Source organism: Aquarana catesbeiana, linkage group LG11 (assembly GCF_042186555.1).
Source record: "Aquarana catesbeiana isolate 2022-GZ linkage group LG11, ASM4218655v1, whole genome shotgun sequence".
In the NCBI taxonomy this organism is placed as follows: Eukaryota; Metazoa; Chordata; class Amphibia; order Anura; family Ranidae; genus Aquarana; species Aquarana catesbeiana.
In genome coordinates, this window is record NC_133334.1 from 80,965,227 (window position 1) to 80,979,082 (window position 13,856).

A 13,856-nucleotide genomic window follows, 5' to 3' on the forward strand; every position below is an offset into this window, starting at 1 on the left:
CAGAATCGACGTCAAAACGTCACTTCCGCCCACAGCTCTTAAAGGGCTATTTTTTTTTAATTATTTTTTTAAATGTCAAATTTTATTTTATTTTTTTATTGCATTTTAGTGTAAATATGAGATCTGAGGTCTTTTTGACCCCAGATCTCATATTTAAGAGGTCCTGTCATGCTTTTTTTCTATTACAAGGGATGTTTACATTCCTTGTAATAGGAATAAAAGTGACAACATTTAAAAAAAAAAAAAAAACAGTGTAAAAATAAAAAATAAAAGGTAAAATAAATAAGAAATTTTTTTTTTTTTTTAAACGCGCCCTGTCCCGACGAGCTCGCATGCAGAAGTGAGCGCATACGTGAGTAGCGCCCGCATATGAAAATGGTGTTCAAACCACACATGTGAGGTATCGCCGCGATCGGTAAAGTGAGAGCAATAATTCTAGCCCTAGACCTTCTCTGTAACACAAAACATCACAACCTGTAGAATTTTTTAAACATGGCCTATGGAGATTTTTAAGGGTAAAAGTTTGTCGCCATTCCACGAGCGGGCGCTATTGTGAAACGTGATATGTTGGGTATCAATTTACTCGGCGTAACATTATCTTTCATAATATAAAAAAAAATTGAGCTAACTTTACTGTTGTCTTATTTTTGAATTCAAAAAAGTGTATGTTTTAAAAAAAAAGTGCGCTTGTAAGAATTTTATAGCAAAAGAAAACTGTTTTTAACTTGTAAACAACAAATCTCAGAAAGCGGCTCGGTCCTTAAGTGGCTAGTGTACATGTAGCCTAAGGATGCAAGAATGTCATGACAAATGGTGTCCGTCTGAAGTGGACCTTGCACTGAAATGCAATGAATGAACCTTATGCAACAAACTGTTTTGGGCATGTTAGCAAAGAGGAGAAGTTTTTAGTAAAGGAGTGGACCTAGCTTGGAGTACAAGGTCTTCTTTAAAGAACAGGCCCATAGCTAAAGGGATTCTTGGGCGAAGGGCTAGCATGACTGGGGACAACTGTGGGGTGAGCACCAGGTTGTTACAATGGGAAGTGAGGTAGGAAAAAGGGAGGGGGAGTGCTGGTCATTGGTCAGGGGGAGGGGAGGTTGGAGATAATTTTGACCCCTGCAGAGGGAGGGGTTTAATTCATTCAGGAGCAGCAGAGAAAAGGTGAAGATATAGGTAGGGTTTTTTTTTCACCCACCCTCCCTGCTGTTTGGTTGTGGGTAAAGTTGCGTGTATTGGTTTATGTGGGCATGGGTCTCTGGTTCAGGAAGGTTAGAATGGTGGAAGGATGGGTTGGACCTATCTCGGTATGGGTACCCTAGATGGAAATAATGGGCTACCGGTCATCGGGCTGCAGTGGCAAGAAGGTGCCAAGAGTTCGTCCCTGTGCTAGTGGGATCACGGATAGGGGCCAGGATGCTGAGATGGTGGTGGTGCAGCCGTTGCGGTAGATATACCTTCCTTCCTTCCTTCTCGAACCTTAGACAGAACAGTAGTTTAAAAGTTGGGTTTATATAGGTGGTATATATATATTTAAATGGAGTTTATTTTTGTAAATTTGGTATTTGTTAATAAAGGGGCCTGATAGCCATTTAATCCAGAAGGTGTGGTGTGTTTTATTTTAATAAGTAAAGTAAGGCAAGTAGTTGGAGGTGTTATTGTGTAGGTGCAACACAGGGGACATCAGCTATAAACCAGTCATGTGAAGATACAGACATGGCATATGAATCAGTGCATTTAGGCAAACCTCATGCTGCCTATATCCTAACTGCTAAAGCAACAAAGTATGATTGTACAGTTACCCCATCAATGGGGAATGTCTGTGTGTGCTGACACTTATGCAAAGGCTCTAGCTATACTGTTATGCAATGCACTGCTCTTTGACTGGAAGAACAAACCAATAGCCCTGTGAAAATAAATAAACCTCAATAGCAATGTGTAAACCAAGCAGCACTTTGCAAATTGCAGAAACTTTGTTTTTCTTCTACAACATCATTGAACCCATGTATCCAAGAGTCTCCTGGGTTCTCCTAAGTTCAGCTCATTCACCATACAACCTGTGTGTCTTCCCTTCAGATTCATCATTTCATTACAGTCCTGTCCTGATTGCCAACTGAATTTTTGGACCTAGTGAGTGAACAGCTTTTTCTATCACCATTTGGAGAGAGGTCCCAGGCTATGGTCTTAGCTGCTCAGTTGGCCCATCATCTTAAGAAGCATTTGGTTTTCTTCTTTCAGTTTCATGTTATCATCCCCGGCTTTCTTCATTTTCTGTCATGAGAATTGGTACAGCTTAGAAACCATGAAATCACATGCACATCAACTGCTCGCCTGCCTCCGACTGCCCTTCCCACTGTCCAACATGACAAGCCAACAAATCAAGGACAGTGTCGGAAGTAAGCGATCCCTCCCCTTAAGTGTTACAGACGCATTACTGTCCTTTAAGTACATATACAGTATGTTTATGGTTATATATATTAAAGAATTTGGAATTCTGTTCAGCCAGTCTTATGACATACTCACATCTGCCACATTGTACAGACAGTTGACACATTTTTATCCTAATTCAGCAAGTCAGCTTTCTGTGTCACCTCTCTGCTTCCAGTTTGTTCCTTGGACAATAAGGCACCATCATCACTCTGCCCATAGGCATTTGCACAGGGTGTTCTGGGTGTCCCCATGTCCCCCCCCCCCCCCCCGCAGTGCTGCTGGCTTCCCTCCCCTCCTCTCCCGCAGAATGCTGTGGCGGATTGTTTCAGGATGGAGAGCAGGAAGGGTCCAGTAAATATGTAATTTACCAGCCCCTTTCTTTTCTAAATAAACATAATGGTACCAATCACTCACTGTGTTCATTCACAACTGAAGCATAGTAAACTGTGTTTACTACGCTCAAAATTAACTCAAAGTTATTAAAAACAAGACAAATGTCAACTCACATCTTAGTTGATAAAAAAGGGCATGTAGGAAATCATTCTGGTCAGTCCTCAGGCTCTCCTGAGTGGTCCTGGTGGATTGGCAGCATCTGTTGGTGCGCCTGTGTGGCTGGAAAGCAAAAGGAAGCGGCCGACCGCTGCATTAACTTGCGTGGAACACAAGATGGTGCCGGACTGGAAGTGATGTCACTACGGAGGCCTACATGCCCTTTTTTATCAACTAAGATGTGAGTTGCCATTTGTCTTGTTTTTAATAATTTTGAGTTCTAATCATACTGCACTTAGTCTGGGGCCCCTCTGTGTTTCCCCTTAGTATTGGGAGGATTTCTTAGGTCCCTAAAGAAGATACATGTCCACACAATGAAGCTGGATGAGAAACTGTTCAATCTTAAATTGCGCAAGAGGTTCTTTACTGTTAGAGTGGTAAGGATGTGGAACTCCCTTCTGCAGCTGGTGGTGTCAGTAGAGAGTGTAAATTAATTTAAAAAAAATCTTCTAGTTCTGTTGCTTAGTGAACATAATGTACAATGATATTGAAACTGGTAGCAACATACATGCACAGGTTGAACTGGATGGATTGGTGTTTTTATTCTACCTTACCAACTATGTAACTATCTAAACCCTTCCCGCAAACGTAACACATATATGGGACCCCATTGCACTGGGCTTTTTTCTGTTGGGCCACATATATGCGTATCTCCCTTTCTGCTGGGAACAAGCTCCCAGCACAGAGACCGCGATCTCACTGAGAGCCCTGGGCCCCATACTAACGATCAGGACTCGGATCTCCCGATTCCGGGTCACCTGATCGCTGTGGTAGTCTCTGATTGGCTACCGCAGTGATCAGTCACTGTGTAGCCTGACCCTGTGTTTTTCTCTCTCTGTGAATGGAGAGGAAAGATGCAATGTATCTTTCTGTTTCTTTGCAGAGCGGTAAAAAAAACAAAAAAACAGTGTGTGTAAAAAAAAAAAAAAAAAAAATTAAACAAAATAAAGAATAAAAAATAAAGAAAAAATACCTAGATCAAGGTTTGCTTTACAGTGACAGGGTTAGTGTTTGGGTCAAGTGAGGGTCAAAGGTCAGTGCCAGTATATTTTGGGCAGGATTTTTTTTTCTTTTTAAATTAGTATCAGTGAAAGGTGTGTTTTGGGTAGGACAAAAAAAAAAGTGCACTATTGCTTCTGGGCTGTACTACGGGTACATACAACAACTGACATACACATATGTGGTATCGCTGTGATTATCAGGAGAAGGAGAATTTATTTTGGGTTGTTCTTTGGTGGTAGGTTATGGTACAAGAACAAGAAATATACAACTAAATTAAAAAGAGATTTTTTTTCACTATTTTGGGCCAGTTTTCCTTCGATAATAAAAACTTGTTCTGAAAAAGGTATAATAAAGGTATAATCCACCTGGATGCACAAAGTAGTTGTGGTGATATGTGTGGCTTTACCAACACGTGTCAAAATTGTACTTAGGCATTAAGATTTGTTTTACCCTTAGGCGTGAAGGGGTTAACTATGTAATCAACAGTATAATATGAGAATGGTGCTTGCATCTGTGTATATAAGCAAAATGCTAACAGGTGGAGATTCAGAAAACTGGTTGTGTAGTGTGGCAGAGTTTAGAAAATCACAAGGATGCCTGAATTACAAATAAATTAAGTATTAGTAACAGTAGATAGTGATGTATTTCAATTCTTTTTACCTAGAGTTCTACTTTACTGGGTGCTGTACTTCATAGATAGGCAATTATGCAATACTATCTCATGACTAACATGTAATGATCACTTTGTATGTTCATTTGCTCTGTCAGGATATAGACACTAGCAATTTTTGATGCGGATCTCCCACCACAGATACAATAACTTGCCTGTGAAAAAATTCATATATAGTGACAAGAAAAAGTATGGAAACCTCTTGAAATTTTCTGCAGTAATTAGCCATAAAATGTGATCTGATTCTGAGCGGAGACTGTGAGCCAGGCCTTCTTGCCCAACATCAGTGCCTGACCTCACAAATGCGCTTCTGGAAGAATGGTCAAACATTCCCATAGACACACTCCTAAACCTTAGGGACAGACTTCGTAGAAGAGTTGAAGCTGTTATAGCTGCAAAGGGAGGGCAACTCAATATTGAACCCTATGGACTAAGACTGGAATGCCATTAACCACTTCCTGCCTGGCCTAGAGCAGAATGACGGCCGGGCAGTGGTTCAGTTATCCTGACTAGGCGTCCTTCAGGATAACAGCCACCACGTGCCCGTGGGGGCACGCATCGCAGCGATCGGTGGTGCGGTGTGTCAGTGTGAAACACTGCTACACCGATCTCGGTAAAGAGCCTCCGGTGGAGGCTATTTACCATGTGATCAGCCATGTCCAATCACAGCTGATCACGAGGTAAACAGGAAGAGCCGTTGATCGGCTTTTCCTCACTCGCATCTGACAGACGCGAGTAGAGGAGAGCAGATCAGCGGCTCTCCTGACAGGGGGGGTCTGCGCTGATTGTTTATCAGCGCAGCCCTCCCCCAGATGCCCACACTAGACCACCAGGGAATCCCCCAGCATGTGGATGGCCAGGTACATCCCCCATGGCCATCCACATGTGAACAAATATGCCCAAAATATGCCAATCAGTGCCCACAAATGGGCATTGACTGGCACCTCTGTGGTGCATTACAAAACAGGGATGCCCAGCAATGCCACCCATCAGTGTCATCAGTACCACCCATCCGTGTCCATCAGTGCCACCTATCAGTGCCCACCTATCAGTGCCCACCTATCAGTGCCCATCCATGCCACCTATCAGTGCCACCCATAAGTACCCATCAGTGCCACCCATAAGTGCCCATCAGTGCCGCCTATGAGTGCCCATCAGTGCTGCCTATGATTGCCCATCAGTGTCGCCTACGAGTGCCCATCAGTGCCGCATACCAGTGCCGCCTATCAGTGCCCATCATCAGTGCCACCTCATTGGTGCCACCTCATCGGTGCCCATCAGTGCCGCCTTATCAGTGCCACCTCATTGGTGCCACCTCATCGGTGCCCATCAGTGCCGCCTTATCAGTGCCCGTCAGTGCAGCCATATCAGTGCCCATCATTGAAGAACAAAATGTACTTATTCACAAACAAAGTAACAGAAACAAAGAAAAACTTGTTTTTTTTCAACATTTTTCGGTCTTTTTTTATTTGTTGCGCAAAAAATAAAAATCGCAGAGGTGATCAAATACCAACCAAAACAAAGCTCTATTCGTGGGAACAAAATGATAAAAAATTTGTTTGGGTACAGTGTAGCATGACCGCGCAATTGTCATTCAAATTGTGACAGCGCTGAAAGCTGAAAATTGGCTTGGGCAGGAAGGTGTCTAAGTGCCTGGTATTGAAGTGGTTAAATGTGCGTGTAAAGGCAGGTGTCCCAATACTTTTGGTAATATAGCGTAGACAGACTAGATAGATAGATAGATAGATAGATAGATAGATAGATAGATAGATAGATAGATAAATCTCTTCATTTTTTATCTTTATTAGAGCTTTGCTTCTAATAAATCAGAGGAGCAGTAGTTTAGTCAAGAGCTCAGATAAGAGCTGCCACTTTTTTCTTTAATTAAACAATTAAACTAGGCTTTCATCACAATGACCTTGATTTAAAAGGTAAGCTGGTGCATTTTTGCTAAAATTAGGCACCCAGACCGCTCTCTTCTATATATGGTAAGGACCCCGGAGACTGCCTGCTCCAGCGGGCAGCCTGGATGCTGCTCTTCCTTTACAGATTATCCTTCAAGCTGGCAGGAGGCCCAGAAATACAAAGCCCCATATAATATAGATAAACCTTTAGATGTTAGACTAACAGTGCCTGCTATGATTCCTAACAATTACAACAATCATCTAGCCAGCCTTTACAACAATCATCTAGCCAGCCTTTAAAGTAAGACAGTTGAATATTTGGTATCATTTAAACTTTGCGTTCATTTACTGTATTTGGGATGCTTCGAGCTCTGTTCAGTTAGCTCTGAATTTAGCAATATGCTGGTTTTGATTACTGACATTATCATACGCTGCAAAGAGCAACACAGACAAACTACAGTTACTACAATTACAGGCCTCAGACAAACCCCTTTTTCTACACGGGGTATCTTACAGGTTGACAATTTAATATTAAAGACAAACCAAATCAATTCCTTGCACTAGCAAATAAAATATAAATAAGGACTGCTGCATCCATTACACGATCAAGATACTAGATGTAAAAAAGCGATTTCAACTAAAGTGGGCACGCTTTAAAATTCAAAGTGCTACTGTGCATACAATAAAGTTATACCATATACTATTACCATGAGAAGGTACCAAAAGTGTAAGCTTAGTGCATACAATCTGAAAATAAATAATTAATTAAAAATAATCACTGACATACAAACATAGGAAATGCCCCAAAAAATTTCAAAAAATGTGGTCGCTATGGCTGGACTTCAATCTGTCTACTCACTCTAATGCCCCGTACACACGGTCGGATTTTCCGATGGAAAATGTGTGATAGGACCTTGTTGTCAGAAATTCCGACCGTGTGTAGGCTCCATCACACATTTTCCATCGGAATTTCCGACACACAAAGTTTGGGAGCTTGCTATAAAATTTTCCGACAACAAAATCCGTTGTCGGAAATTCCGATCGTGTGTACACAAATCCGACGCACAAAGTGCCACGCATGCTCAGAATAAATTAAGAGAGGAAAGCTATTGGCTACTGCCCCGTTTATAGTCCTGACGTACGTGTTTTACGTCACCGCGTTCAGAACGATCGGATTTTCTGACAACTTTGTGCGACTGTGTGTATGCAAAACAAGTTTGAGCCAACATCCGTCGGAAAAAATCCATGGATTTTGTTGTCGGAATGTCCGACCGTGTGTACGGGGCATAACATGCTTGCAGATAATACTGTGGAAAGATAGAAGTAGTGTAGGTCCCTTAATTGGGATAAAGGTTTGCACATGCCTTCCTGGTACGGTCGCAAAATTGAGTATAGGTTATTGCTTCAAATTGTTACCAATAAGGCACAAAAGGATTGCCATTGTCAACCCACTTCTATATTGGAAAGTTTTACATGAAAATGTTTGTAAAATCTGGAATTCGTATATTTTACTTGAATTTTTTTTTTCTTTTTCTCAAAATGTCTGTTTTGTATTTCCGCATGTTTAGTGGAAATGTTTTCTGTGTCTCAGTCTTGTTGTAAATTGCAAACATCTCTCAATAAAAATTACCTGATTAAAAAATAAATAAATAAATATTCAATAAAGAAGTTAAGTATTATTTTAGAAGTGTCAAAAGACACTCAAGCCTTAAAGTATATGTATTATAATATGATAATTCACCCTCAACCTAAAACAAAACAAAAAACATATACAGTAAAGTATATATATCCATACAGATGGATAAATATACATATGGACTATTAAAATATGAATACAAAAGCATATACGAGTGTGTGTGTTTTTTAGTGACAAAGACAAAGATTATAAAAGTGAATAAAGCAACAAAAAAAAAATTTAAATATGTGTATAATGTCGGTACAGATGGATAAATATCCTGGGGAACAGTCGAAAATCAAGATGGAAAACCGAAAAGGATAAGACACACTTCAAAGTGTGAGATGAAGAGCATTCAGTGCAACAGGAAAAAAGGGTGCCAAGGAGTCACACCGCTCACATGTAAACTCCTTACCAGAGACACTGATCCCGCTTATGCCGCGTACACACGGCCGGACTTGCCAACGAGCTAAACTCCGTTGGCATTTCCGACTGAATGATTTAGAACATGTTCTATATCTGAGTCCGTCGGAAATGCCGACAGAAAAAGTCCGATGGGGCATACACAGGTCCCATCAGACTTTTTCTGTCGGGAAGTCCGGCCGTGTGTACGCGGCATTAGAGATCATGGGGCGCCAAGCTGTCCTACAGCACCAAATGTCCAGGCACCCCACTCCATATAAGTATGGTCCTGTGTAAATGTGCTAAGCACAGAGGGATTAAAAGCAAGAAGGAACCACCATGGTGCAGTATTTTTAAAATCATACACTTTTAATAAGGTAATGTACTTACAATAAAAAGACAATCACAGGGATGAAACTAGCGATAAGCACCACCAGCGCCAGCCTGCATAAAGATGTCATGTGTTCAGCCCCAGCCCACGTGTTTCCCTGTAAAAAGCGTCTTAAGCGGATAGAGGCAAAACAGGGGACATCCATTACTCCTTTAAATAAAGTCCAGGAGGGGGATACTGCAGGTGGAGCAAGCAATGTGTGTCCAATTCCCCAAAAAGCAGCTAAAATGTGAATGAGTATCCCTTTCCTGGACTGTATTTAAAGTGGATGTAAACAGGATTCATGAAATTTGAGCTGGGCAAATATATCTGCAGTGTTTTCTTATCTCTCTCCAAAGCATTAAGTCCTGTGTCTTTCTCCTGCTCTGTTCTTCTGTTATCAGCATGGTAACTTCTGACAAGTTCTCGAACACATGAGATATAACCAGCCTGAATTTTGTGTCAGGGTGGGTGCAACAAATAGATTAGCAGAAAGCTGCTCTACTCACAGCAGAGCTCTGAAAGTCTCTGCCTATGTGGAAGGGAGTGTGTGCCTTTCCTCCAATTAGCTGTCTCCCAGTGTAATCCAACACTACACTGCTACTGCTAAATGAGGAAGTGAAAATTCTAACACAATGTGCACACAAACAGTATATAAAGCTGAAGACAGCAGATATACATGTAAAACTTATGTAGGAGGATTTGTTTCATCTCTGTGTATCATCTGAGGCTGTTCACATCACTGGGTATATGTGAGCATTTACATCCATTTTAAGGGAGTAATGCATGTCCCGTGTTGTGCCTCTATCCCCTGAAGACGCATTTTACAGGGGAAACGCGTTGGCTGGGACTGAACAGGTGACGTCTGCATGCACGCTGGTGGGAATCCGGTGGTGCTTATCATTTACATGCCTGTGACCTTATTAAAAGTCCATGATTTTAAAAATACTGCACTATTGTGGTCCTTTCTTGCTTTTAATTCCTCTGTGCTGAGCACATTTACACAGGATTATTCTTAGATGGAGTGGTGTGTCTGGGCATTGGGTGCTGTGGGATAGCAAGGCGCCTCATAATCTCTAAGCGGGATCAGCGTCTCTGGTAAGGAGTTTACATTACATGTGGGTGGTGTGACTCCTTGGCACCCTTTATTCCTGCTGCACTGAATGTTCTTCATCTCACACTTTGAAGTGTGTCCCAAATGAAGGATTTTCCATCTTCATTTGGGACTGTTCACCAGGATATGTATTACATCTGTACGGACATTATACATATATTTGTCTTTTTTTTTTTTTTTTTTTTGCTTTATTCACTTTTATAATCTTTGTCACTAAATAAGCACTATTGAATTTTAAAGGGACAGCGCAGCCACTTTCGTTGAAATGACAATTTAATATGAAACATGGCATGGGGTAATTATTTTAATAGCATTGATAAAATAGGCCTCAGAGTTGTCTTGAATTTGAACAAAATGGCATTTTATATTGGGCTAGAACAGTTTGGGACAGCAAGGTCTGGAATTTGTGAAGATATGAACACATACGGGGCAGGGTATGAGTAGATTGGATTTGGAATTTACCGGTACTTTTTTAGGCAGAAGTTAAACTCCGGTAAAACTGAAAATTGTAAATATACTTGTATACTGTAGCATTTTAATTTCTCTCCAGGCCTTGCTGTGCTGCACTATTCTACCCTACTTCCTTTTTAGCTAAACTGGTGATTTGTTGAGACAATATCAGACTAAGCTAAGGTCTGTAATAACAGTACGAGGGCCATATAATACCTTTTACTAAAATTTGCGGGCTGAAAAAAAAAAATCAGTTTTATAAATAAATGAGTCCCCTTTTACATCACAGTCCCCAACAAAGTCCCCCCTTACATCAGAGACTCAATCAGAATCCCCCTTAAATCAGGATCCCCATCAGAGCCCCCCTTATATCAGAGTTTCCTATTATATCAGAATCCTCTCCTTTCATCAGGGTCCCCATTAAAGTCCCCTTACAGCAGAGCCCCCCCCCCACATCTACATCAGGGTCCCCATCAGAGTGCCCCTTACATCACGCTCCCTATTAGAGTCCCCCCTTACATCAGGGTCCCCATCAGGCCTCCCATTACACCAGGCACCCCTTACATCAGAGTCCCTCCTTACATCAAGGCCCCCATCAGAGTCCCCCTGTACATCACGGTCCTTATGAGTGTCCCCTCTTACATTTGGTTGGAGCAGAGACCACAGGCAGCCTCAGCTGATCTGATTCCTCAATTTTTCTTTGCACTTTGAGGATATACCACTGACTCCAGCCGAAGGGCAAATAAAATATTATTTCAGGCCAGATCTGACCCATAGGCCGTAGTTTGGAAACCCCTGGTCTAAAGGATAGAGCAAATTCTAAAAAGATTACTGATTTTCCTTACTGCCAGCCCAAATGCAGATGTGCAGGGGGTAGTTAAGTATAATTTGACAAACCCTGTGTTAGCATTACCAAAGGTAAATGTTGGATGGACAGTGTTTGTGGCCTGGTGTCAATTGTTCTTCCCCAGTAAATGCCATGCTTTACTGGCAGAATGAAATTAACTACAATCTCTAGACAATATTACCAACCACTAAATAAAAAGAACTTAAATAATTAATGGTATACACCATGCCATAAAAACAAAGACAAAGTATGACCGTGAATAATAAGTAATACTAAAAAAGTCTATATACACTAAGCAAAATTATAAACGCAATACTTTTGTGTTTGCCCCTATTTATCATGAGCTGAACTCAAAGATCTACAACTTTTTCTAGGTACACAAAAGGCCTATTTCTCTCAAATGTTGTTCACAAATCTGTCTAAATCTGTGTTAGTGAGCACTTCTCCTTTGTGGCAAGATGCTGATTAGACAGCATGATTATTGCACAGGTGTGCCTTAGGCTGGCCACAATAAAAGGCCACTCTAAAATGTGCAGTTTTATCACACAGCACAATGCCACAGATGTCGCATGTTTTGAGGGAGCGTGCAATTGGCATGCTGACTGCAGGAATGTCCACCAGAGCTGTTGCCCTTGAATTGAATGTTCATTTCTCTACCATAAGCCGTCTCCAAAGGCGTTTCAGAGAATTTGGCAATACAGCCAACCAGCCTCACAACCACAGAGCACGTGTAACCATACCAGCCCAGGACCTCCACATCCAGCATCTTCGCCTCCAAGATCATCTGAGAACAGCCACCCGGATCGCTACTGCAACAATGGATTTGCATAACCAAAGAATTTCTGCCCAAACTGTCAGAAACTGTCTCAGGGAAGATCATCTGCATGCTCGTCGTCCCCATCGGGGTCTCGACCTGACTGCAGTTTGTCGTCGTAATTGACTTGAGTGGGCAAATGCTCACATTCAATGGCATCTGGCACTTTGGAGAGGTGTTCTCTTCATGGATGAATCCCAGTTTTCACTGTACAGGGCAGATGGCAGACAGCGGGTATGGCGTTGTGTGGTTGAGCGGTTTGCTGATGTCAACGTTGTGGATCGAGTGGCCCAAAGTGGCGGTGGGGTTATGGTATGGGCATGCGTATGCTATGGACAACTAACACAGGTGCACATTTTATTGATGGCATTTTGAATGCACAGAGATACCGCAACGAGATCCTGAGGCCTATTGTTGTGTCATTCATCCACAACCATCACCTCATGTTGCAGCATGATAATGCACAGCCCCATGTTGCAAGGATCTGTACACAATACCTGGAAGCTGAAAACATCCCAGTTCTTGCATGGCCAGCATACTCACCGGACATGTCACCAATTGAGCATGTTTGGGATGCTCTGGATCAGTGTATATAACAGAGTGTTCCTGCCAATATCCAACAACTTCGCACAGCCATTGAAGAGAAATGGACCAACATTCCACAGGCCACAATCAACATCCTAATCAACTCTATGTGAAGGAGATGTGCTGCACTGTGTGAGGCAAATAGTGGTCACATCAGATACTGCACATTTTAGAGTGGCCTTTTATTGTGGCAGGCCTAAGGCACACCCGTGCAATAATCATGCTGTCTAATCAGCATCTTGATAGGCCACACCTGTGAGGTGGATGGATTATCTCGGCAAAGGAGAAGTGCTCACTAACACAGATTTAGACAGATTTGTGAACAATATTTGAGAGAAATAGGCCTTTTGTGTACATAGAAAAAGTCAAAGATATTTGAGTTAAGCTCATGATAAATAGGGGCAAACACAAAAGTGTTGCGTTCATAATTTTGCTCAGTGTGTGTGTGTGTGTGTGTGTGTGTGTGTGTGTGTGTGTGTGTGTGTGTGTGTGTGTGTGTGTGTGTGTGTGTGTGTATATATATATATATATATTACAATATCTGTGTTGGTAAAAAAAAGTGAAAAATTATTTCTCAATCACTTTGAAAAGTCACTCTACCACCTTATACAATGTGTCCAAATCTCTGACAAATTCACATTCTAGTGCTCCCGTAGTGTTCTCTGACCTTCTTTAGGCTTGGTTCACATCTGTCTGTTACAGTGACACATAAAATTGCATGCATTCCCATGAAACACAATAAATCGCGCCCTTTAGGCTGCATGAAAAAGACTCCCTCCCTTCTTAACGTGGCTGCATGAAAAAGACTCCCTCCCTTCTTAACGTGATTGTAAACCCTTTTGTCTTACTTTTATCTATAGGTAAGCCTAGAATAAGATAATAAGATAATTGGATAATGGAAATATTTCCTAAACGTGCGGCGTTTAGGAGATAGTTCACTTGTAGTGTGCCAATGTCGTCATCGGCGCATGCGCTGTGAAGAAACGGACCACCGTGCCGTTTCTTCCCCCCAGCGCGTGTCGTGACTGACGACTCCCGCGCACATGC

General features: G+C 41.8%; 1 protein-coding gene across 1 annotated transcript in view; it reads right to left on the reverse strand.

Annotated features, from left to right (window-relative positions):
- Positions 1-241: 241 nt before the first annotated feature.
- LOC141112117 (PRKC apoptosis WT1 regulator protein-like) overlaps positions 242-13,856 on the reverse strand; it is a 100,321-nt gene continuing 86,706 nt past the window's right edge. Inside the window, exon 7 of the mRNA XM_073604584.1 lies at positions 242-2,268. Coding sequence (XP_073460685.1) covers positions 2,182-2,268 — 87 coding nt within the window. The 3' untranslated portion in view covers positions 242-2,181. The remainder of the gene's footprint in view (positions 2,269-13,856) is intronic.